The sequence below is a fragment of the Poecilia formosa genome, unplaced genomic scaffold (genome assembly GCF_000485575.1).
Source record: "Poecilia formosa unplaced genomic scaffold, Poecilia_formosa-5.1.2 Scaffold263, whole genome shotgun sequence".
Classification (NCBI taxonomy): domain Eukaryota; kingdom Metazoa; phylum Chordata; class Actinopteri; order Cyprinodontiformes; family Poeciliidae; genus Poecilia; species Poecilia formosa.
The window spans coordinates 215,956-241,752 of NW_006800202.1; the positions used below are offsets into that span (position 1 = coordinate 215,956).

A 25,797-nucleotide genomic window follows, 5' to 3' on the forward strand; every position below is an offset into this window, starting at 1 on the left:
TGTGTCTCTAATATTAACGGTAAAAAGTATGATTATCTACTTCCTGTAGGATGATTATTCTCGCCTCAGTGACCATCATCAACTGTTTTTTGGACTGTAATGTTTCCATAAGGCGAACAAACAGAAAGGGCCAACAGAAGGAGCAACATCCCTGAGCAGCCGGCAAACATCCACAAGCAGACGACTCTCAGTCTTAAGTGGAAGAGCAGCAGCCTCTCTCCCACTTAGGATAGTGGGCTATTTAGCCTGACAGCCATTAAATATGAATTAAAAACCACACAGGCCTCTTTGCCTTCGAAAATGTCATTACATATCTTTATGGAGGCCGGTTGTTGAATAAGCAGTTTGCAGTGCTCCCCTGGGGGGAAAGCTGGGGATGGGAGTGCAGAGAAGTGAAGTAGATGGAGGAAGAATAGGAAGAGATAGCAGGATGGGACGCGAGGGACAGACGGGTGGAGGACCGAGGGGGAGATAAGAAGAAACGAAGCAGGGATGGCAGAATAAAAAACACGGATGGCAACAGGGAGGCTGAAGAGAGCAGAGGAGGACTAACGAACAAGCAGGTCTCCTTTAACGGATGAGGCCTAATAGCAGCTAAAATGGAATCTACATTACTGGTCCTAACTGAGTGCAGTACTTCAGGGGCCGGGCCCCGAAAGGAGCAAATAATAGCGCTGGCTTGAAGTGGTGCTTCAGTTTCTCTCCAGTAGATGAGGGAGATGTGTAGGGGGATATGAGATTGATGGGGGGGAGGGAGTACTTCAGAGATGCTAGCCTTCTTAGTATTTTCAGGGTTGTTAAAAATAATCAGAAAAAGGAAAAAAGGTCAGCGTGTGCTGGGCCACTCATTTTATCGCTCAGTGTTTATGGTGTGGCCCCGGACGCTCAAATTGCCCCGCTGTAATTACCCAAGCTGCACCTCCAAATTGTGACGCTATTGTTGAAGAAATCAAGACATTACCATTCGTCTGTTTGTTCTTGAATACATCATTTGTTGCATTAATAAAGCTAATTTCCCTGAAATGTATCTCATATAGTCGCGCACAATATACATTTAATGATGTTATTTTCACCCACGCGCTCGTGTTTGACCCGCAGACAAACTCTTCAGGAGGTAACCGCATGGGAGGGAGGGAAAAATGACCATAATGCATTCTTTTTATGCTAAATGATCACATTCAGTCAGTCAAACACCTCCTGCCATAGTGTGGCTTTAACAAAAGAACAGTAGAAAAGTGTTGTACAGCAGCAATTCCTTCTCCCCAGAAGAGGTTTTTTTTTCAATGCCGCACTGCAATTTGACTTCGGTTTGCTGCTGGGCTCATTGTTTCTGTAGGAGACTGAAGAAAATCACACATTTCTGCTCCGGGCTCTGCAACAAAGAAAATACAAAACCATGTTTAATCAGTGGGAAATGCATACATTTCTCACTCTTTATGGCACCTCAGTTTCATTTTAATCAATATTGGAATATCTACCACAATCTGACTTTTTTTTAATCACAGTAACGACCAATAAAACGATCCAAGAGATTACAAAAAGAAAACATGTTCATTTTGATGTTCTATTTTAAATGAATAGAGGGAAATTACTGTAAATGTCTGAATTTAAAGCAGCAGGTCTGCTTAATAAGCAGAAAGCTTTACATTGTCATTTTAAAACACATATTTTACATTATTACAGAAAGAAAATAATACATATTTAGCATGTATGCAAAACATGAAAATTTGTTTTATTGAAAGAAAGCTATTATTCTGAGCATTTTAATCATTTTTAGTCATTATGTTATTGCTAGCTGTTGAAATATTAATGAAACAATAATAAAGAAAATAATCTGTTTGGAGATTTTATCTTTATTTTATGAGTCCGGAAATGCTCCATCCTGGCCACAGCCTTCCTGTCCATAAGTGGAAAATGTGTGTTTGGGACATTCAGAATTTCTCAGATTAAAAAATATATTTGTGTGTGTTTGTATCCATCACTTCTTCTGTGCATGTTTTCACGTTGAACCACATTCAGAGGCTCTCAAAAGTGTTCAGACAGGTTATTGTGATGTAAGAAAATGAGAACACCATAAATTGCTTCCTTTTTTGTTTGGTAGAGCTCAAATGAAACACAAACTAATGTGTTCAGAGGCAAAATGTAAAAATAAAAAGCTGCAGCCTTGTAGCAGGGGTGTGTTTGCTCTCAGAAAAATACAAGATGTTTTATGCACCTTTTGTTTCATTGTCAGCATTCAGTCTTTCTCCATGTTGACTTGGCCAGACTGATCTACTCTAACTTAAAAAACACTGTGAGAATACCGCCTTCCTCAGGTCATCCACAGATTTTCCATCAAATTTTGCTCTGGAGTCTTTAGTTTTTCTCTTATATCGTCATTTATTTATTTATTAGGATGTTTTCTTTAACTCTCTTTATAATGAACTTTCCAGGAGTTTTGGTTCTAATCTGACTGATATTTGAAACTGCTCTAATTTTTTCTCACTGTGACAGAAACCCCAGATCCATCTGAAGTAAGGGCATGATGCTGCCACCGCTGTGCTTCAATGGGGAGGAGGGAGTTTTAGTTTGGTTTCTTCAGAACATAACATGAAACATTTAGTTTTTGTAATATCATTATTTCTCCTTATTTCTTTCAAATTGTCACTAACAACTTTCAGCTCAGCATTTGCTCTACTCTTCTCCTGACTGATGCACTTTAGAAATTAAATCAAAAGTTGCTTCAGCAAAGTTAAGTCTGGTATCAGTACAGTGCGAGTATTTTTTTCTAGTTTCTAGTTCAAATACTTTAGTACACTTGAAATAAGATAAAACTAACTTAGCAACTTTTCTGCAAGATAAATAAGCTTACTTACAGGCAATAATTCTTGAATATAAATTTTAAAAAAGTAGTAGTTCCACTGGCTTATTTTTTTTCACTTAAATCAGGAAAAATGTCTTGTTATAAGTGAAAAATGTCTTGAAGTGTTTGTTGGTGGACCCAAAATACAGACAGGAGCTGGGAGCATGGATCATAGTGATGAAACTGAAAACACAAACTAAACCACAGGTTTAGTTTGTGTTTTTTATCTTTTTCAAAATGTCTCTCTCTTTCTCACTGTTTAATCAATGTCACATGCTGTTTTTATTTTAATTATGTAAAGCACTTTGCAATGCCTTGCTGCTGAAATGTGCTATACAAATAACATTTGATTGATTGAACAGAAACAATAATCCAGAGAAAATGACAGCAGGAGCAGAGAGGAAGCAGAATGAGTCGAGTCTTTACTGGAGAGGCTGATGGCTGAGCAGAGACGGGCTGCAGGTGTGAGGGGAGAGAGAGAGAGAAAGTGGCACAGGGGGCGAGGGACAGAGGGAGAGTCTAACACTAAGGTGTAACTAAAGATATGAAACTAGATTATCTACGAACAACACAAGAAATAAACACAATAAACTGTAAACACTAAGAAAGGACTGAACCAAAGTAAAACAGAAACACGACTGATCGAATCAAAGAAAGAAACTAACCAGAAATGAACAAAACCGAAAACCAATTCAAACAACCCGAGACCTGGACAAAAAAATTTACTTATTTATTCAAACAAAATATATATTCAAGAATTACTGGCTAGAAATAACTTCATATATTTTGCTCAAAAGTTTCTTTTAAATATGTTTTTCTTGTTAAAAAGGTGATTCCATGGACACCAGGTGATAAGAATATTATTATATATCATCAGTAGCTCCAAGTGAAACACAGTATATAGATTATTAAAAACAGACTGATGCTTTACACTGTTGTTTCGGTTAATTATGATGATTTTCTGCTTACAGCTAATAAAAACACCTTTACAATTAGAATATCACTTCAGACTAAAAAACATTTTAAAGACAGAAATGTGATCCTAATAAAAACTCTGCTGAATACCTGCTTAATATTTCATATTTAAAAAGTTACTTTTAGTCTGACCAGCTGGCCTCATGGGATTGCATATTGAGATTTATTGAGACATACCTGTATTTTTCTTGCTATATTAGAAACTATCTGCTTTATCTGTCATTTTCCACCAGATTCAACATCCCATTGAAGAAAGAATAACTCGATGTTTACCTAAACTTTTTCATCTCTAAATACATCTATTTTCTCAAAACAGATCCAATTAAACAGCTTGTGAGCTTCCTAAAATAAACTTTTAACAACCTTTTCCATGACTATTAGTATTGTCTATCTGATTCCGTTAACATGATTACACTCTTTGTCCTAAATTCTGAGTGAGTCCTAAAGAAATAGTCGCCGGGGAAAAGAGCAGTGCCACTATTATGCAGGCGTAAAGCTAATTAACTCCTCAGCTGCAGCACATTAAGCAGCATGAAAAGTCACCTGCAAATGTCACTTCAATCAGTTAAAACTGTGTTGTGGTGCTGTATATGACCTCATACTGTCCCATTCATCCACCTGAAACAACAGCAACTCTGTTAAGCTCAGTTTGTTCCTCTTTCCTGCAACACATCTGTTAGCCGCAGAGAAGAAAAAGAGCCTTCCCAGTATTTTCATCAGAAATACATTTATTTTTCTTAGAAGTAAAAGCATTAAATATCTGCTAACATAAAGGAATAAAAAGTTGTTTTTCTTCACATGGTTACAGAAGTTAGGAATGAGAAATTAAAAGAACAGCTGCAGTACAGCTAGCTGCTACAGGCAGTTAGAAAAGTGGTCATGAAAACTTCCCTGACTGATTCAGTGTAGCTAAAGTTTGACCCGGGATTCTAGGAAAATATTGGCTTCTTTTTTTGTAATTTTTTTTGGTGTTTTGTGATTGGCCAAAGTGATTGATCCAGATAGTGTTATGTTTTACACCTACAGACTAAACTCTTCAAAAATGGAAAAGGTTATGTACAACACATAATATTTGTCTATTATTTGCCATGTTTCTTGCTTTAATTTTAGTTTAATGGTAAAAAGGACCCCAAACATTCAGTGACTTTTACTCAGAAGTAAATTATGATATTTACTTTTTTTACAGCAAGCATTTTTGAAGATTTAATGAATGAAATTTTTTTTCCAGGCAATGAAAATAAAAATTTATTCATTGAATAAAAGCCAGGAAATCGAATCATTTTATTTTAATTAGGCAGGTATATAAAACAATAAAATGATTACTTTGTTTCAATAAAATATAACATCCAATTTACTGTTGGATGTTATAAAGGTAAATAATAAATAATAAATAATAGGTAAATAATAAATAATAAATAATAGGTAAATAATAAATAATAACATAACAAAATAAAAATCAATAAAAATAACAAAAAAATCATGAAACTATTTGAAATTTTGTCATTGAAACAATAATAATTATGTCAAAGTTTTTACAGTTCAGAACAATGAAAGTATTTATGAAATATTAACTTTTTTATATCACTTCATTAACTTTGTAACTCTCAGGATGATTGTGTTTGTTTGGTTATTTTTTAAACTCCTCTCTCCTTTTCACAAGACTAAAATTACACTTAACTTTCTTCTTGCCTGGTTTTTATTATTTGATTTTGATTTTTTCAGTGATAGTTCCAGTCTTTCAGGCCAGATTTTTACTTAGTCTTTGTTTAGTTTTTATGGGGAAAAAAAAGATTGCTCACAAAAACAATGACACATTTCTTGTCCAAAAGAATCAAGGCCAGAATGGTTCAGACCTCAGACTAAATGATGTCAACCCAGTCAAACAGCTGAAATATATCCAGATATTTTCAAAAATATCTGCATATTATTGGATCCAGCCAAGTGAAGTTATTGCACCGTGAGATATTTGCAAATTTGGATTTGCAATATTGTATTAATATTGAAATTAACCCACATTTTACTAACTTTTCTGCCATTTTTCCTGTCTTCATGACTCCACCCCTCCAAACCACCAGCTTCAGCATTTCAGCCACCTGAATCTGGGTCAGGTTGCATGCAGAGTGGTAATGCATTTCATTTAAACTATAACAGAATGCCAAATATTGCATTTTGCAATTGCAAAATTGCCCACATTGATATTGTTACATCAAGTATGATTTGATGTATTTGTGCTACTCTACAGATCAGTAAATATTGACCAATTCTTCAATAACATATTTGTTGTTTTTTGATTGGCTTGTACAGTTTTTTGAATGTATGAAGGACAGAGATGACGCTGCAGAGAGACAGAGATCAGTGAGAATGTTCCTCCATCTTTAGTCACCGTCAGGTTGACTAAGGGAAAGCTAAATAATCTCCTTAACTTTTGATTTAAACAGATTTAATGAAGATATGCATGCAGATGGAAGAGAAGCTGCTGTTTTCCTTGGAGCCTGCTCTTCATCTCCAGAACAGGCAGCAGGTATGTTTCTGCAGGCGGGGTGCACAGCTTCACTTGCTCCTTTTCCCCTGCATTGCTCTGTTTTGTGAGTTTGTGTATGGATGTATGTATGTGTGTGTGCTTTCTCTCCTGTCAGTCCACTTAAGGGCCTTTGGTTTCAGAGGAGGCCATTGTATTTCCTCCATCGCCTAGCAACCATCACCAAGGCCAGCGGTCCATTGTTGCGGAGGCTGAGCACCTGAATTGCCTGCTGCCTGTTTCTACTTTTCAAAATTGTACTGTAATTTCACAAAGTGGTGTTTCAGCATTAGAGGGAAGCAGCCGCGCTCCAAATTGGAGGGCTATGAAAATTGGGGTAAGCTTCGTTTTTGGTGGTTTCGCCTCAAAAAAAAAAAAAAAAGAAAAAGAAACAGCCGCAAAAACAACAGAGAGACAATCAAATTATACGTGGAAGAGGAAAAACAAACACTTATTGATTTGGCATTGACAGCTAACGCTATATTGTGTTCTTATGAGTCTGTGAGATGAGGAGACAGCAAAACAAGAGAGTTAAAAACGGAAATATTGAAATTATCCGCAGGTTTGCTGAATGGTAGCTTGTTGAAATGTATTTTATGGCGATATAAGTCTAGAAAGGCAGGAAGACAAAAAGCTTAAGAAAAGCAAGGAGAGAGACAGAGAAGTGGAAAAATGGGGAAAGATATGAACAACATGTAGTGGGCGGGATTTTGGTGCTGGAAAAGGTTTATGGGCCAGATTTTTCTCTGTGACGTCACGTTTACACAGTTTCCTTGAATAGCACCTGTGTGCATGGGGGCTGTCTGTCAGTCAGTCCTGAGTAAAAACATAACCCGTGCCAGCAAAAACACATCTATCAGTTGTTCTCCGCCGACCAGCCGAGACAGAACGTGCTTTTCCTCCGCAGAGGCCATCAGTGGCTGTCAGGTCTGCAGATCTCAGACCCTCAACTCTGAGTCATTTTGTCATCTTCCCTGAGACCAAGCGTACATTTTTGAAAACATTTTCTTTTAAGATTCAGTTTTCTTTCTTCTTCTTTTTCTTCTATTTTTTTTTTTTTTTTTTGCAAAGAAAATTGTTCTTTTTGTGCAGCGGCCATCGACCCCCTGCGTGGATGACCCCAGGTGTTCAATTCAGAAGCGGTAAGTGGAAACAATTTCCCCATCAGTGAAACCTTTGCTTCCTGCATCGCTCTGTGCTGCTTCATATTTTCCTCTATAGGTTTTTTAATTCTAATGGACATGTTATTCACTTCAACTCATGTTTGTTTCATCATCTGTCAATGTCGCACACTTTTTCTCACATGAATATTATGTTTTAACAAAAAAGGCTACAGAATTATCTGACAAATCTGGTTTACCTCTTCATCTCAATTCTAGCTGCACCTAGAACAGAAATTATGATTAAAACTGACATAATAGCACTAATCTCCCATCATGCATGCTGGAAAATGTTGCATACTTTGAATTTATGCAGAAGTGCGTGTAAAAAAACTAAATCTGGGCAGTTCAGGAGTAGAGTCCAGTGAGATGGCAGTTTTAAATCATGCTTTCTACAGTAAGTGGAGATGCACCAATCAGACTTTTCCTGGTTGTTGCCAATATCTGGTTTTTCTCTAAAGTCTCTACAACCGATTCAGATTTTGGGCGATTCCATGATTTATTTTTATTTCTTTTTGAATGAGAAAAAAGTGTTTCATGTTCCTTAAAAAAGATAATCTAACAAAAAATGAAAAACTTACTAAATTGGACCAATTTCTCCATTAAACCATGCATCCTGAAGACTTTAGCTAATTTTTATTAGACTCAAAAAGTTGGTTGTTCTTAGTTTTGATGGATTTAATAAATAGGGAAACAATACGACATTTGTAGCATCCCTTCATCAGTTCACCAATCAGAGCCGATAGTGGGATAATCGGCCAGTTCCGATCACTGGCTGACTGATTGGTGCATCTCTGCTAAACATTTATTTTCTAGAAAACAGAAGCAAAAAGACATAAAGGTCACAAAAACCAAGATTAGACAGCAAAGTAAATGACTGGATCGATTCCAAAGATTCAAATTTATGACAGGATTTAATTGGTTAAAACACTTGAGATTACAGGCTGAGCTTCTGCATAAGCTACATATATCAATCCTGCTATACAGCATGTATTCATCAGTGTTGCATGTTCCCATCAGTGTAACATGTCTCCAATGAAAACATTTACAAAATGGCAAAATGCCAATGAGAAACAATCGCCTGTGCGTCTGCGCTCAGAGGCTGGATTCAGACGTCTGCTGCAATAAATATCCAATAATCGTCGTCATTAAACCGGACATTTTTATCAAATATGTTAAATTAATGCAGCCACTTTTAGAGAGTTAACTGGGAACCTTAAAGGACCGGATGCAAAATCCTTCTGGTTGAATGGATCATTTTTTAGCCTTGTACGGCTCTTAACTAATCTGTACGATGATTCTATTAATTTGTGTTTTGCAAATGAACGACTATCTCTGATCATCCTGAACAGGAGAAAAACAGAATATTTGACATGTAATTCCTGAAATATGGGCTAATTCTTAAAAATTTGCAGATTTTCCTCAGTGGATATAAAATTTGCTAGGAAAATGGAAAATTTGACCTGTAAAATTTGCATAAATATTTGTTCAGGTAAAGATCTTAGATGCCGGGTTGATTCCCTCTCCGTTTTCTCCTGCTGTGTAAAAGATGGACATCTGAGCTCGGCGCTCTGCGTGCCAGAACCGCTCGTCAGACGCTGTTTTCTCTCTCTGTTCCAGCTCTCATGGTCACCACCAAACTTGGGATGAGAGCAGCAGATAACCCCGACGCTGACCCATGCCGTCCTTCCTGTCCTCTCTGAGGACACCGGATCTCTCTGAATCGAGTGTCTGAATCAGAGAAACTGAAGGTCGAGCAGAATTCTGGGGTCAGAGGTGAATGCTGTGACTCTTGAAACTGCTGCTTTGAAGAATGAAAGCTGTTGAGTGAAAGGCTGTCATGTCTGAGCAGAATGTTTCTGAAGCCGGCTGGTTTAATCTCTGCGAGGACAAGGAGAAGGCTGATCAGGACTGCCAGTTCTGCTGCGGCGCTGCAGCCTGCGGCCTTCAGCCCCCACCAAGGTTCCCTCAACATCCGCCCTGTCTTAACACCTATGTTTGCTCCAGGAATGACATTTAAATTCCTGAAATTTCCACTAAAATGGGCAGAAATAAAATCTGAAGTTGTGCATGAGGGGTCCAGTTGGTCCGGAGTGGAGTGGAAGACTAGTGATTTTGTTGTTTTGCTTTTAGACAGACAACAAGTCATTGTCTCCCTCCCTGCTTCGAGGCATAAGCACACTAATACAATCCTTCCATGAAAAATCCTGCCGTGTATTTATACACTTTATAAAACCAGACTTGTAATCAGTCACATTGAGGATTTTCTGCAGAAAACTGAACTCTTTTGCTATATAATAATCTGTGTTAGATGTTCAAACACTAAAAATTATTATTTTATGTTTAAATGTGTTAAAGTCTTCACACAGTTGTTTACCATGTTTTGAGGAAACAGATTTGTGTTTTTAAGCTTTCTGATTGGCTGAAGCTGCATGAATTACTGCAGGACTCAGATGAGTTCGATAATCCTTCTGCACTTTGAACCATGAATGAAGGAAAATCCGGAAACCTGCAGCTTAGAGATGCATCTTATTGCACTGATCTGATCAGATGCAGATTCACTTTATTTCATCTTTATTATCTAATATTTTTAGTTTCTTAGACATGAACATGAGTAAAAAGCAGGAAAAACTGATGACTTTCAGAGAACTTTAATGATGCAGTTTAAGCTTCTCAGTGAAACAGTAAAGTCTTTAGTGTTCAGAGCGGATTCTGCACTCCAGTCCATTCTGGGTGTTTGTCCAGCCGGAGCATTCACTGGGGTGACAGCAGGGCCTTGGACTGCTCCATCACCTGCTGGAGGAACTTCTCCATCATGTTGGTCAGGGGCTTCACCTGGTTCTGGAGGTTGTCGGTCAGGAACTGAGCGTTGAAATCGTCCGTCAGAGGCCGGACGCGCTCCTCGATATTGGAAATGAGGGGCTTGACCTGCTCCTGCAGCTTGGCTGCCTCGGACTGGACCTGTTCCACCAGAGGCTGGATCTTCGCTTGGCTGTCCTCCATGTACGTCCTGTAGTGAACAGAACCAGATGTCAAACATGAAAACATGGAGAAAAATGTATAAATATGATTCATATCGCAGCGTCTTACAAATACTCAAGACTCACACATTAAAATAAAGTCAAATTTGTAAAGTGGGAACTGCCTCTTCTTGGATTCTGAAATTATTCAACGATTTTTTTTGTCTTGTTACGACCTAAAATAATATTATATTTTCTTTAGATTTTGTGTGGAAAAAAAAAACAATAAATGTAGTGCACAATTGTAAAGCTAACTGAAACATTTTTTTTAAATAATAAAAATCTGAAAAGTGCGGTGTGCATGTGTTTTCATCCCCCTTTACAACAACAAATGAAATCCAGTGCAACAAACTGGCCTTAGAAGTCATCTTAGTTAATAAAAAACATCTTCTCTGTTTCATGTAATCTGCATTATCCAAATTTTCTATGAAGTCCATTAATCTCAGGAACTGCCAAGTAGCCTGAACCTCTGGAGGAGGTGCAGAGATCCCCAACTCAGGTGGGAAAACCTGCAGCCATTAAACCCTGCACTCCTGAAATCTGATATTTATGAAAACAAAATGTTCAGCCAGCAGAAAACATGAGGGCAAAGGTGTGTCCTCAACACATCATGTCTATTCTGAGACACTATGGTGGCAGCATCATGCTGTGGGAAGTTGATTATAATATTGATTCAGCTAAGTAAAGGATAGATCAATGGTTTCAATCAAGGTATTCATGACATGGATCTAAATTTATGTTCACAAATTCTCCCCTTCAGATCCGATTGAGTTTGAGCCGTTATTTAAAAGAGGACAAATATTTAAAAATAAAGTTACTAGATGTGGAAAGGTGGTAGAGACTGTAGGATTGGTGAATCTTGTTAATCCTGCTGTTTCGATTTTCTTGGAGCTCACAGGTGGTCACCCTAATGTCTGCTAAAAAGTCAATTAAACGTGACTTTTCCATGTGATACAAATTTGTGATTTAGTAGTAGATCATTAAATAGGTCCCCTATTTTAAGAAAGGAGGAACAAATGCTTGTGCATTAGCATTTGTGCTGTAATTAATAGAAATGAAGAAAATTTGCACTTTGCATTCCACCTGATGTGTGATTTCTCTCTCTGCAGAAATCTTTTATGAAACATTCGAGGACTGCAGGTAATTATTAGAAATCTGGTTGTGTTACCAAAGGGCAATCAGTTTAGGGTTTTTACTGTGTTTAATACTGCAGAGACATACCTCAAAGAAACTGCAGTGAAAGGCAGCTCTATAAATGATTAACTCTGAAGACAAAGCATGTAAATCATGTTGATTTTTCTCTTCCACTTCACAATCATGCACTACTTTATGCTAGTCTCACGAGATCCCAGGAAAATGCATGTTTTATATTGTCAGGTGAAACACTTCCAAAGGTTTGAATATTTTTGCTTGGCGCTGTCATCAGATGACTTAACAACAGAAACATTCCTGTTCTGTCCAAACTAAAGCTGAAGTTGTCTTACTGGGCAGTGTTGGTCATCTCTAAAGCCTTCATCTTCTCCACCATGTCCTGGGTTGCCATGGTGACGCTGGTGGACATGTCCCTGAGGAGCTGGGTGATCCTGTCCACCTCAGCCTGGACCTCACGCCTCACCAGTGACCTGGCCTCAGAGCCTGAGATTGAAGCAGTTTTCAGGAGACAGTTTACCTTTCAGCTGGAATTAGTTTTCACACTTTTATTTTGTCCTAAACTTTTATTTTTTAGGGATTTTAATGTAGCAGCATGTGGCTTAGATGTAAATATAGTGATAATATTTCTTTAAATATGCCTCACCGTGAGCAACAGCCAGCACAACAAGAATAGTGGCGACCAGGGAGAACTTCATGGCTGCAGAGGAGTAGCACAAACCTAAACACAGAGAAAAGATCAGCTCTCTGAGCAGCTCAGGGTATTTTCTGAAGCTGCGCATGTTAAGCTCTCTGATCAGATTGTACAACCAAACGCCTTGAAAAGGAGACTCACCTTCACTCCTGGGGTTCTTGGACTTGATGGTGCCCTCTGTCAGAATGTCAGAGGCTTTTATAGCAGTGCAGGATGAGTTAATCACCATTACTCAGACTTTAATCACCTCCGGTGAGAAGATGTGGCTTTAAAAGGTCAGATCTAACACTGTGCTGTCTGAACCTTGATGTTTGACACCGTCTGTGACAAGAGGGGTGCAAAGTCCTCCCTCTGTGATACGAGCTGGAAACACAAGCTCCAAGCTCCAGCTTGAGGAAGTCAGGTACACACAGGATGTTTGAGGGGATTGCTTCACTTTTAGGATGCATTTTTACTTTAGTTCCAAGACATTTCAACTGATTTAGCTGAAGTTTCTGGATCAATATCAAGGTTTCAACAGCAAAGCAGCTCATTTTTCAAAAAACGCAGAAAAAAACAAATCTGCTAATTACAAATTCTTTCATTAATTTGTTGGAGGTTTTTTTTTTCCCATTTCAGTTGTTCTTAGACAACTTCAAGAAACTTAAAAGCAAGAATTGGGAGAACATGTTTGAATTTATCAGGGATTTTCTCAGAGTTTATGCATATAAACTCTCAAATGTAAAGATTGTTTGCAGGTTGCACCACTTTGTAGCTGTCATCAAGCTTCTGGCTGACTTTTTGACCCCTCCAGAGTTCTTTTAAATTGATTAGTTTCCTGCTTTCGAAAAAATATCCACCAGGATGAAGCCATTCCTGAAGCTTAATGTTTGCCAGCTTGGCTGTTTGCGTGGGGTGAAGTCCAAGTATCTACTTTCTGCAAGGCAGCAGTTCTAGTGATTTAGCTCCACTGCATTATGCTGCCACCTCCATGCTTTGCTTGGCAGTTGGTACAGTGACCTTGACTCCTCTAAACATATTTCATGTCATGGCAAATTTTAGCAAAATCTTAAAGGTGTAGATTTTGAAGTGAAGACATACTTCTTGCTCAGGAACCTGTCAGTCCATGGAAATGTTTGAATTTCTCACTTTTTGTTATAGTTGTTGTTTGTTTTGGTTGGTTATGAACATCCAAACTTCCTCATGCAGGAATAGTTTGGGTTCTGACTTCTGAAGCAGTGGAGACAAATCCAAAAAATTAAGAAAAACTTTCACAACGTATTTAAATCTCCTTATTAGATCTCTGATTGGTTGGGTTGACTGTCGTGTTGTTCTGAGGTTTGGTCAGCAGCAGTAAGATGAGAAAAAGAAGATCCATGAAAAATATGGATTTGTTGCAACATATGTTGTCACTGCAATGTTTTACAGTAATACTGACATTGCATGAGTTTCTGATGTTATTCAACACAATTTTATTCAGTTCAGTTCAGTTCTTTTTGAACAGATTCATCCAGTTGAAGGTGAGTTTTTCCTCTCCACTGTCACTGCATGCTTAGGAGGAGTAATTATTGCAAGTTAATGACTCCAGGCAATCTGCTGGGTTTTCTTTGATGTAAGACTTTTTAAATCAATTAATCATTAATAAACTGAACTGGATGATAACTGGGATCAGTTGGAACAGATGTCTGATTGGATTAATTAACTTTTTTGTAAACCAACGCTTTCCAAACTGATTTTAAACTGAATTATCTTCATAGATAATGGATGCTGATGGTGTTGGCAGGAAGGATCTCCAGTAGCAGTCAGTCTTGCAACAAATCTGAAGACAGTTCTGACTGAAGACTGTTGTTGTAGGAGATTCTCATTTTAACAGCTTGTTGTACTTTACATTAACTGCCCTGGATGACACCATTGGTTTGCATTTGCCACACCTTTTTAAATCTGATTGAGTGTATGGTTAGGAAGCCTGGAAAACCTGTTGATCTGTTCAGTAAGTCTGTCAAACGAATTCCTTTTTTTCACTTCAAGGAGAAAATCTCAGCTGCAGTCGGACAAACTCGCAGTAAGCAGGCCTGCTCAGGTAATAAAACACTTAAGAACCTTCAGCTTCCATTTCGATTAGGATTTGAGGCATTCAACAACCTACATAAAAAAAGAAGCTAATAATATCTTGTATCTTCTCCTCAGCAGTTGGAGGCAGAATTAATTTTTGTGCCTTTTGATCTGAAATTGTGTCCTGCACTGACAGCTGAGCTCATTTTTATGATGTTGTGGGCTGTTCTGCTGAAACAAGGGTCATCTGATGAAAAACAGGTCAAGATAAAGTCTCACATCCCATTTGCTCCATTTTATCAGCAGTTACCTAACGATCTGCAGCAGCTCCTGATAAACTCACCACACATCAACTGTTCACTTTACAAGAACATTTGATCTGCTAGTTTGTCTTCATTTTCCAAGGTTCAGCCCTTATATTTCTAAATAATTCTTTAAGTCTTTTTGAAGGATTTTTTAGTGCACAAAAATACTCATCTCGTCTCCTTTTTCACATTCTCACAGCAGTATGCAAGGTTGGACATTCATAGCATCACTATGGCAACCTGCATTTCTGTCTACTTTTTTAAAGTCTTGATATTGTGCTGTGCTCCTTCAGGAACAATGAGAGTAATAAAATGATCACAAAGAAAATCTCTGGCTGAGTTCATTTCTGAAACTGTATTCGCCTCCATGAGGCACCAACAACAGAATGATGCTTGTTTTGAGTCTTTTCTAATCTTTATTTTTTTCCAAATTCTTATTCTTAGAAGAATAAGAATCCCATGTATTAAGAGGAAAAAACTTTGCATCCACTCTGTCATGTAATTGTTGCTGGTAGTCTCATCCATACTGGAAGAAATTGCCATCGATTTTGGAAAACCTGACAAGAAGTCTTTTACATCACTGTGGAGGAATTTTGTCTGACTCTTCTTTGCAGAGTTTTTTTTTTTATTTGACTAAATAAAAACCATTTAATGGTGATGTGCTTCACGTTGCACAGGTGAACATTGATAATGAGGTTGTGAGCTGACAGATGGCCGATTCTCAAGATTTTCTCCTACAATGTAAAATTCATGATTCTGATAATTAAAGAAAACATTTTGGGTTGTTAAGTAGCAAATCAGGCCCACATCATCACACTGCCACCACTCTGTTTTAATGTGGATGACATTCTCTGTCTGAAATGCTGTTAGTTTTACACCCCTGTTAATGAGACAAATACTTTATAAAACTGAATAAACAAAATAATCATTTGTTAACTGCTTTTATGTTTACTCAGGTTATATTTTTTATATATAATTTGTTTAATGATTTCAAATGTTAATGTGACAAAAAAGGAGAAAATGCATTTTTCACATTATCAAAAGGGTCTTAAAAGAAAATTTTAAATGTATTAGTTTCCTACATTTTAGGGTCAACTTATATGGTTTTTGAATCTTTTGATTCTGTTTTATATCATGTAGTTATTTCATGAGTTTTAATATTGAAGAATTATGTACATTTTAAAATCTATATAGTTTTTAATTAAATTATGCTAATTTATCTTTTTGTCTAAAATGTAATATTTATGTTAATTTTACAGATTATTATTTATATTCTATTATTTACAGTTGTGTTTTAAAAAGTACACACTTTTTTAATTACAACAAATATTTAGGAGCATACAGGTGTGTATTAAAAATAATGACAAAACAGAACAATACCAGCAATGATATCTTAGCAAATACAAGATTCACTTTATTGTCTTCAGCACTTTAAAGACAATGCAGAACTAAATTCACATAAAACATAAAAATGTCAGTACAGTTTAAAAAAGGGAACTATATAATTAGTAAATATAAAATCAGTAGTACATATTAAAAAAAATACAAACAATATTCAGCTGCTGAACAAAAGACATGTTGATTGAACTGAAAATGTTTTTGTTAGACTAGAATAATATTATAATCTTCAGAATAGTAACTATTATTGTATGGATTGTTGTTGCCCAATCAATAAAAGGTTCATGAGTCTACTACAAGCTGTTGAAATTTGTCATTCAAAAAAGGGGAGTTATTAATAAAATGTGGAAAATTTCATGGCTGATGTCCCACACACATGCAGTCCAGTGGATGGCAGTAAAACAGCGCCAAGCCCAGAAAAACATCAGCGAGTTGTTTACAGAAAGACACCCAGTCCACTAGGTGGCAGTAAAGCTGAACCAATACAAAGAAGAACACACGCTAGTGTACACAGAGAGCGGCATCATGGCGGACGTGTTAGATCTTCATGAGGCGGGAGGCGAAGACTTTCCTATGGATGAGGATGGTGATGGTGACTACATTATTTTGTTGCCGTAGGGTTCGTTTTCTTAATGTACAAGTGATAGGCCCGTTTTAGGTTTATTTTTCTCGTGAATTGTGAAAACAGATAAAACGGCCACTCTGCGGGTTGGCAGGCCCCAGCTAACGAGCTAAGCTAACAATGCTAACTGTTATTTCGTTCAGTCTCTGCGTGTTAGTTACCTAGCCAGGCAGCTATAGTTTGGCTATTTAAAGACTAAATACATTTTTGGAGGATAACGTATCAATTTGTTGTTGTTTTATCTGTAATGTATCTGATCAACAGTGTCGTGAAGTCGTGCAGCTCAGATTACCCGCTGGCTAACAACAAAAACCCTTATAGAAACCGTAAAATCAATGTTCAGTTTTGTTATTTTATCAGTAATGTAAGTAAAAGCGCTTTATACAGGAGACATATCACAAACGGCTGATCAGAAGATGACCTAGAAAAACATAAAATAGCCGTACAGTATCAGCTCATTAAAAGAAATTGTTAAAACATGGATAAAATGAAGAATTTTGATCACATCAAAAAATGTAAATATATATTTTTAATAGAACTTACAGACTTTTCATATGTGATGATATATACGAAGCCGGTAAAAACTTTTCGTCTTAGAGCACCTTTAATCTGCTGTAGTTAAAAAAAAACTAAACTATTTAGACTCAAACATAGACTAGATTATTCTACACTAAACAGAATAGTTGTCACGCCTTTTAGTTAACTTTCACAAGTGAAACTGATTTTGAAGTGTCCGCATTTTATTGGTTACTTCAAGTATTGATTTGACCTTTGAAACTGTGGTTTGTTAAACTTTATTGTTAAATTGTAGCTTTTCCTCCAGCACCCTAGCTTTGGCTATTTTGCAGGAAAATAAATAAGCTGTAATTCAGGCAACTAGTAATTTCCTCTAATGCCCAAAGAAATCAGAACAACTGGGCGGAAATGGAAACAGACATATTTGCCAAATTAAATATACATAAAATACTGAGCATAATTTATCTGTATCGGCCAATTAAAATCACCTTTTAAATTTTCCTCACTGACCTTCTCTTCCTGTCCTCAGAGAGCATCCACAAGCTGAAAGAGAAGGCCAAGAAGAGAAAAGGACGAGGCTTCGGCTTGGGTAACTTCCTCTGGTCATTTTCATTACCTCATGATAAAACCTTCCTGAACTGGTAGAAAATATATTCAGTTATTTAAAAAAAAACATGTTGTGGATTACAGAGGAGGGATCCAGGTCCAGAGCTAAAGAGGACTATGATACTGTGGAGCAAGATGGGGATGAACCAGGTCCTCAGAGATGTAAGTCCTAAACTAAACTTTCTCTTAGAATTATTTTAGTATTAATTATTTATTGTTAATCATTTATCCCTTCTTTACTGACTCCATATTTGACCCCAGGCATGCGCTAACAAGCAAATGTCTTCAGTTTTATTTTAACAGTTAATTTACTATTTACTTAGTAATATAACTACAGGTAGTTGGCTGTGTTCAATTTTCCAGGGGATTTGTAGGAAGTGAAAGGATTTGGTATATTTTTGTTTGTTTGCTGCAGCGGTGGAGGGCTGGATCCTGTTTGTGACTGGTGTGCATGAGGAGGCCACAGAGGAGGACATCCATGATAAGTTTTCAGAGTTTGGAGAAATCAAAAACCTGCATCTTAACCTTGATCGAAGAACAGGTTACCTGAAGGTAAGGACAATACTGTCTGTCAGATTATGACTTGCATGCGGTATTAAAACTTTTACATTTGCAAAGTTTATGACCAACTCGTTCTTGTCCTTTAACGACAACAAAAAAACACCAAAAAAACTGGGATTTTCTCTTCATAATTTGAAGGGGAAAAAACATGTTATTCATATTATAAATTTTGTGATGGTACCTAAAAAATAGTCTTTCTAATTATAAACACTAATAGTTTTAGTTGATTAATTTTGCTCTACAAACCTTCCTCTATTTAGGTTAATAGTAAAACATTTTCTGGTTAAGATACTTTTGGATCCCTTTACTCTGCAAATATTTCTCATATTTTAATTAAACTGACTTTGTTTGCCTAAAGCCAGTTGTCAGAATATTTGCTAATATGTGTTGACAAACTTTATATGATCTTTAAAGATCATTTTCATTTAATGAAAGTAGTTTGAAATATTTTTTGCATATTTTTTGTTTTTGTGTTGTCCAAATGTATATTCATTTCAAATCCACAAGGTGGCAGCACTGTCTTAGTTATACAGTAGAAACGGACTGTCTGCTTTGTAGTTGTGCGTCTTTTGTGCCATATTTAATCTGCTAAAATACTTTGTATAAACAGTGGCAGTGTTAGATCCAAAAATAAATAAATGTATGTCTTTTTTTGTAATTTTCTGATGATGCATGTGATATTTTCAATCTTTATCTCAGGGTTACGCACTAGTGGAGTATGAGACGTACAAAGAAGCGCAAGCAGCCATGGAGGGCCTCAATGGTCAGGACCTGATGGGCCAGACTATCAGTGTAGACTGGGCGTTTGTCAGAGGACCCCCGAAGAACAAGAGGAGGTGAGGCTTTTGGCCTTATTTTGATTTTATCTACTGCTTTAAAAAATGCATAGCTTGAAATATTTCAGTCAACTTCATGTGACTCACAATGCTTTTAAACATATTCAAACAAGCAACCTTGTGTTTAATATGGTTATTCTAATTTTTAGATTTTAATTTAAAAATAATAAATTAATGTAAGTTAATTTGAGTTAACCAACATGCTAGTTTATTTTGTTACACCCTCAGGCTGATGTAATGTGACTTGTGTTATAGGGGAGGCGGACGGAGACGCAGCAGAAGTCCAGACCGGAGACGACGTTGAGTGTTTTGTGGAAGAGTGAAGCCGTATCACAGTTGATTTAAAAAAAAAAAAAAAAAACTTTTTCCCTGATATTGTTTCAGCAACAGTTAGTCCCAGCATCTGGAGATGAGGAACTCTGCCAGGAGAAGCCGATTTATCTGCATTATCTGCAACACATTCAAGTCTCTTAGTGAAACTTTGGTCATACATGTTTATAGTTTTCACGATTTCCTCAAATGTTTGTGTTTGAATTTCATTGTGATTGTTTTGAGCTTTTATAACCTGGGGACAAATAAAGTTTTAAAACATAAATGTGTACTTTGTGTTTTATGCCACATCACTAATAGGAAGCAGTTAGGATCATCTGAGCAATATCAGCATTTAGAACAAGGTTACAAGTTAAATTATTTATTCTCAGCCCAATATGAAAATTTTGGGCTGATGTTAATATTGCAAATATATATATGTGTGTGTGTGTAAAATTTGTTCCCCTACCCTTTTGATACCAAAATACACAAAAGTCAACAAGATGGAAATATGTCTCTAATATTTCATTTATTGGATCTATTTCAGGAAATTAATATTAAAGACTGACCAACATCAGCTGATACCAGCTGTAATGTTACTCAGTTAATTGGAGTTTTTCTCCGTCAATTCGTCCATAGGTTTGATTACGATCTATCCGTTCAGTTAGATGGCTATCAGTCCATCTTTCTGTCCACCTATGCGTTCATTCATTCATATAGTTTCAGTGCTTTTCACTAATCCTTTCATTCACCTATCTATCCATACTATTATCTGTCAATCTACTGGTCTATCATCCAATCAATCCCTATCACTGTTAACACTAGTGATGGGTCGGCGCATGTGTCAAGCCCACAGACCAAAACCCGTGTCGGTGAGCATATTGGTTTCAGCAAGTCACGTGACCGATACAGAAACTGTTTCGAAATGACATTAACGCGCCAAACTGTGTTTATTGGGAAGCGAATCTGTCAATCTGTCAAATGCATTTGCCAAACGAATTATTGATCTTTTACGGAACAGCGTCAACTATGGAGCAACCTCAAAGGAAGGTTTCTGCACTGTGGGACCATTTTGATCTTATATTGGAAAATAAATTTGTTTTAATTTTTGTTGTTTCATCCGGTTCTTGTCAGTTTCTACTTGATCTATCTGAATCCAAATTCAACTGAAATTGACTCTTAGTTTACTTTCATATTATGTTCTGCAGGTTAAGTGTCGCATATGTTTGACTGTCTTGTTTAAATAAATCCACCTTTTCAATGTTGAGGCATTATGAGAGGCATGAGAATGAAGACCCATATATACCTAGATAAACTCAGATATGCAGCCATTCTACAAATTACTCAGTTGCATTTTATAAATTATTTCATATACAGTGAACCTTCGCTATAACGCGGTTCACCTTTCACGGTCTCGCTGCTTCGCAGATTTTTGTGGAGTTTTTTTGTCAGTGTTCTGCGTCCTGATTGACCGATTGGTAAAAACAGTCTCCGCGCTTCTTCTCTACCTGAGTGCCAATAACATTACGGTATTTAATACAGATGGGCCATTCAGGAGATGGAAACTGAAACTTTCAATGCCTGCTGGAAGGCCGCAGAACCCGACCGGAGGCTCGCTTGACGAGATCCAGATACTCTGTGAATCTCGCAAAGCAGGTTGGAGGAGACGCTTTAATGACATGACTATGGATCACATTAAGGCCCGACTGATGCACACGCACATCCGCTGATCTGAAAACAGGCTTTGTTCTTTGGTTTCAATGTAGAGTATTTAATTATGGTGTATAAAAATTGTAAAAACTAAAGGTAACTACTTCACGGATTTCGCCTATCAGGGGTTATTTTCGGAACGCAACCCCTAAGAAAAACAAGGGTTCGCTGTAAATGTAGTGTTTAATTCATTTTTTTCTACAGCAGGAGAAGTTTTGTCAAAAAAGCGTAACAGACTACATTTCAAAATGTTGTAAAACCTTTTTTTTTAATACAAATTTGTGGGGGGGGAAAAAAACAGTCCATGCATCCTCATTCCAAACACATTCACTTAAATTTTCACTTTATGGTACATGTTCACATTATTTATTGACTGTATATCAAATATATTTTAAATTTAACTGAAAATATGACATAATACAATATATAATACTCAATAAAATACAGACTTAAATCTTATTGTATATGATTTAAGTCTATAAATCATATGCAATAAGTATATTGTATCATATGTATATTGATACATATGATATTGTATACTTGTATACAATATGTATATTGTATACTTATTGTATGCAATGTATATTGTATATACATGTATATTTATACTTGTACGACACAGTTTTGCTATGTGTCGAAACATGACGCCTCACCTACCCATCATTACTTTACACCCATCTGGCTTTCCTAAAATCCAGTCTTCATCCTTATCAAAATGACATTCTTTGTGCCCCCCAGTTCATCTTTTTGTTTGGTTTTCATCCATCCATTCATAAATACGCCCCCACATAACCCATTTATTTAAGTCTAACACACTGAAATCTCGACCACTGCAGATTTTTTTTCCATAACTTTTGTTCTATATTTAAAAGTTGAGTAAAATCATTGAAAATTCTGGGAATTTGACTCCTGGAAAAGTGTACCAGCATAGCTTAAGAAAAACAAATAGGTGCCCTATAAATATCGGCATCAGCCATGGAAAAAGACATCAGTCGACCTCTGTGACGAAACGTTTACATCATTCGGGATGATCTCATTCATTGCTTTTTGTCAACTCCACGCCGCCTATAGGGTACTGGGACTAACCCCTCTGGTCCCCTTCTCTTCCAGCAGCCTCTGTTCTCATTTGGTGTTTACTCTACTGGGGAAAATCAGTCAGCTTCTGGGCGTGCTCATTGGTTAGCGTCTGCACCATTAAAGCAGCAGGACGTCGTGATTGGCTCCTCCGCTCACGTGGGCGGGCCCAAACCGTTGCTTGACGTTGTTGTTGTAAGTGGTGGAGAATTACTTTGTCGGTGGTGGTCCGGGTCGGGGTCCTGTGCTCTGTGTAAGCCGTGAATATGCTTAAAAGTTAAAATTCAAATTTTTGAGGGAGACATGTGATACATACAAGCTGGGAGTTCCTGGAAAACTTAACGGGACGATGAGAAGTACATCTGCGTGGCCGCTGAAGGTAAGCAGTAAGAGGATACTCCAGCTAGCAGCGTTAGCTCCTGATTAGCGTGAAGAAGCGCCTTGTTAGCTAAATGTAACAGCTTGGAGGAAAAAAAAAACACTCCCGTTCTTTGTGACTGGCATTCATGCTCATCTGTATACCAAGATATTTATGAATATTGCATTGTGGTGGGTGAATGTAAAGTTCGGGGGTTGTATGTAAACGGAGCATCAGCCCCAAACGCGTTTATGTAAGCATGTGTATTGTTCGTAGATATTTCAAGGAGTAGTCATGGCTACAATAGCTGACTCAGTTTAGATTTTATAGCAAACTGCATCTGTTTGCAACTGTAAAGCTTTCTGGGTGTTATTTTTAAAGCATCAGCGATATAACCCCCTAATTTTTACGCCACACTTACTTTTATTTAATCCCTTAAAAATTAAGACATCATCATCTGTGTTGGTCAAAGCTGCCAGTCACGATCCAGAACATCAGACACCGGTGTGTGTTTAAGGTGCAGGCGTGATGTAACGCTTATTTAAAGCTGCAGCTTAGCGGGAAATTACCAGAAGTCAGTGTTTACACCTGCTCACGTGCGAGTCCGAACCTACAATTAGAACGAGCCGCTTCTGCAAAGTCAATAAAACTCGGATTGCTTTGGGTCTGTTCACCTACTGTGTTCAAACCACCACTTGGTTTATTTGCAGTCATTTCCAGAACCTCCTCGATATGAGAGAGAGGATTGAGTTTCTCTTAGGGATGAATTATTCACCTCTTGTAGTTGTGGAGGCCTGTGTTTTTGGCAGATGTTGGGTTGATGGTCAACAAAAGTAGGACAGTTTTTACTGGAGTTGGACTCCATTTGGCTCCAGGAGCTGCAGACTGTTTGCAAAATGATGATCCGCCACATCCTGCCATTTCTCCAATCTATTCAGTGGATAATTGCAATACTGGCAGCATTTTCAGATGAATGTGCATGACTCTGTAGAACTCCATGTCCAGGCTGTAGGCCACAGAGGAGGAAGACGGTCTCCTTTACTCTAAATAAAATTGACATGAATTCACAAAATCAAAACTCTGCATCATATTTTATTATTGATCTGTACAGAATGAGTTTGTGTTATATGTGTTTAAAATACTTTAAGATAGTTTTAAGTAAACCTTTATGGGACTAAGGGGGAATGTTGCATACCAAAAACGATTTGGCTTAAAATTTTAGGAATATCATCTTTCTATACCAGTTTCAGCATTTCTATTTAGAAACCCAACATTTTTCTCAGGCTAAAAATTGCATATGCCAATTCTGTATTTTGGAGGAATTGGTACAGTTTTTCCTTGTAATTAGGGAAAAATCAATTTTTATCTACACTATACATTAAAACTATAATTTTTGTTCTATAAACTACCAGTTTGTGCTTTGGTGCACTTTTTCGAGTCTGAAAAACAAGGTCAGTTGCAGGTTCCACCCCGAAACTGACAAACTGAAACAGCTGCAGGACAGGAGACATGTCCACGCCTCCATGTAAAGTCCGGGTTCATCAGGAATATTCCCACTGCCTAAGGAAATGTCATCCTGAAACTTTCAGCAGGACAGGGAACTCCTTGAGCAGGTTTTCTGAGAGGGGTGTGGCATCCATTCCTTTCAGATGCCAAAATAAACATTAGCTTTTAAAAGAAATCGAATACGCCCGTTCAGAAATGAGGCAACAGTGATAAGAACAAAAAACAACTAACATGCATTGCCAAAGAACCAAAAGCAATACAGAAGCTAATTTGCTTATTGAGCTGTTGCAGTTGTATATTTTTATGAATCATTTAAATTTGCAGTCCTGATGAAAATTTGTGCTTCTGTACAGAAATCTGCCCCATTATTCAAAATTACTGTGGTTTGAAGCCTGTAACAACCTGAGCTGAAAAATGCAAACAGTAAACATGAAATTAAACTTTTCTATCCATTTCTTTAACTGGTATTATGCATTTTGCATTAAACACCCTTAGCAGTTGTTGCTTTCTCTTGTGTTTGCACTCGTGTGTCCTCAGCTGCACACAGGGTATGAAAATTTAACATTCATCTCTCCCTGGCTTCCCCAAACAGCTGTTCGCTGCCTGTGTGTGTATGAGTGTGTCATGGATCCAGTGTCACTGACTGAGCCAGGCCTATTTGGCCACACAGCTATTCCCTTAGGATCCTGAAAGTGTGGTCAGATTAATAAGTAAGTAGATAAGTGCTTCTCCAGGTTAGTGGGACGAATGCATCACATTTATGATGGGTTTACTTGACCTTCTGTAGTGATCCGCCTGCAACGAGTGTCAGCTAACACTAGAAGCTGCTTCTGTACTGATTAGATAAGTAAAATGATGTGTGATGCATCATAAATACATGGTTAGATGCAGTGTGTGTAAAACACCTTAAAGCTGCAGTATCTAACTAGGCCTGTCACAATAAATTAATCACATGATAAATTAAAACAAGCTCAATACTTTTCATTTGCACAATTTATCATTTTGTCTTTTCGCTCTACCAAAAACGAGATGACAAAAGTCTGCTTTGTTCTAACTAACCCTTTTTTAAGTACAATTTAGTTTACTGAGAGTTCACAATTAATCTTTATTGTTTTTTCTGTTGTTTACTTATTTTGGATATTTCAAATGTCTTCCAGTTCCAGTGTTAAATGTTCATTAAAATAAAAAAATTATGGAACTTTGAGAGGATGTTCTTTCATTGTTATGCCATCAACATTATATTACTGGAAATGGTCTCAGAAGAACAATATTATTGTTTATCGCAAGAATTTCTGTTTGTCACTATGTCGTCACAGTGTCATGAGACAGATAATCTGTGAAAAAAATCAAACTCCTCTGCTTCCTCAGTGCTACAAACAACCAATCAGAGCCAGGAGGCGGGTCTTAGCTCTGTCAATCATGATTATATATGTGCTGCTCACAGCCCCCTGATAGTAGAGTCAGATAAATAGTAGAGATGTGCCGATCAGGTTTTTTCCTCCCGATAGCGATACCGATCACCCATGAGGGCCGATCACTGATACCGATCACATAATTTTTTTTTTTTTAATCATAAACACTACCGGTTACATTATGTGGAAAAAGGA

At 37.2% G+C, this 25,797-nt stretch overlaps 3 protein-coding genes across 4 annotated transcripts in view; 2 read left to right on the forward strand and 1 right to left on the reverse strand.

Moving 5' to 3' along the window:
- Nucleotides 1-10,130: 10,130 nt before the first annotated feature.
- On the reverse strand, nucleotides 10,131-12,580 carry LOC103150791 (type-4 ice-structuring protein LS-12-like). Its single transcript, XM_007570535.2, has 4 exons — nucleotides 12,500-12,580; nucleotides 12,311-12,385; nucleotides 12,000-12,150; nucleotides 10,131-10,505 (listed from the first exon to the last, which is right to left on the reverse strand). The coding sequence occupies exons 2-4, from the start codon at nucleotides 12,360-12,362 to the stop codon at nucleotides 10,250-10,252; spliced, it is 459 nt and encodes a 152-aa protein (XP_007570597.1). The 5' UTR covers nucleotides 12,363-12,385; nucleotides 12,500-12,580; the 3' UTR covers nucleotides 10,131-10,249.
- Nucleotides 12,581-16,569: 3,989 nt separating this feature from the next.
- Nucleotides 16,570-19,828, forward strand: rbm8a (RNA binding motif protein 8A). 2 transcript variants are annotated; one of them, XM_007570537.2, is made up of 6 exons: nucleotides 16,570-16,678; nucleotides 17,760-17,819; nucleotides 17,921-17,998; nucleotides 18,252-18,388; nucleotides 19,097-19,233; nucleotides 19,489-19,828. In XM_007570537.2, exons 1-6 carry the CDS (start codon nucleotides 16,618-16,620, stop codon nucleotides 19,535-19,537), a joined length of 522 nt encoding a protein of 173 aa, XP_007570599.1. In that variant the 5' UTR covers nucleotides 16,570-16,617; the 3' UTR covers nucleotides 19,538-19,828. The 2 variants fall into 2 exon arrangements, with proteins under 2 accessions (XP_007570599.1, XP_007570598.1); XM_007570536.2 differs by having other exon boundaries at nucleotides 16,574-16,684.
- Nucleotides 19,829-22,024: 2,196 nt separating this feature from the next.
- The window catches only part of otud7b (OTU deubiquitinase 7B), a 36,029-nt gene continuing 32,256 nt past the window's right edge, over nucleotides 22,025-25,797 (forward strand). The window contains exon 1 of the mRNA XM_007570538.2: nucleotides 22,025-22,705. The gene's annotated coding sequence lies outside the window, so the exon portion shown is untranslated. The remainder of the gene's footprint in view (nucleotides 22,706-25,797) is intronic.

Excerpts from the sequence above, each read along its gene's own strand:
- LOC103150791 (XM_007570535.2), bottom strand. The coding sequence starts at position 12,362 with ATGAAGTTCTCCCTGGTCGCCACTATTCTTGTTGTGCTGGCTGTTGCT. Across the intron at positions 12,151-12,310 it reads TGTGCTGGCTGTTGCTCACG|GCTCTGAGGCCAGGTCACTG; the intron begins GTGAGGCATATT and ends CTTCAATCTCAG. Across the intron at positions 10,506-11,999 it reads GAGATGACCAACACTGCCCA|GACGTACATGGAGGACAGCC; the intron begins GTAAGACAACTT and ends TGTTCACTACAG.
- rbm8a (XM_007570536.2), top strand. The coding sequence starts at position 16,618 with ATGGCGGACGTGTTAGATCTTCATGAGGCGGGAGGCGAAGACTTTCCT. Across the intron at positions 17,999-18,251 it reads TGAACCAGGTCCTCAGAGAT|CGGTGGAGGGCTGGATCCTG; the intron begins GTAAGTCCTAAA and ends TGTTTGCTGCAG. Across the intron at positions 19,234-19,488 it reads CCCCCGAAGAACAAGAGGAG|GGGAGGCGGACGGAGACGCA; the intron begins GTGAGGCTTTTG and ends CTTGTGTTATAG.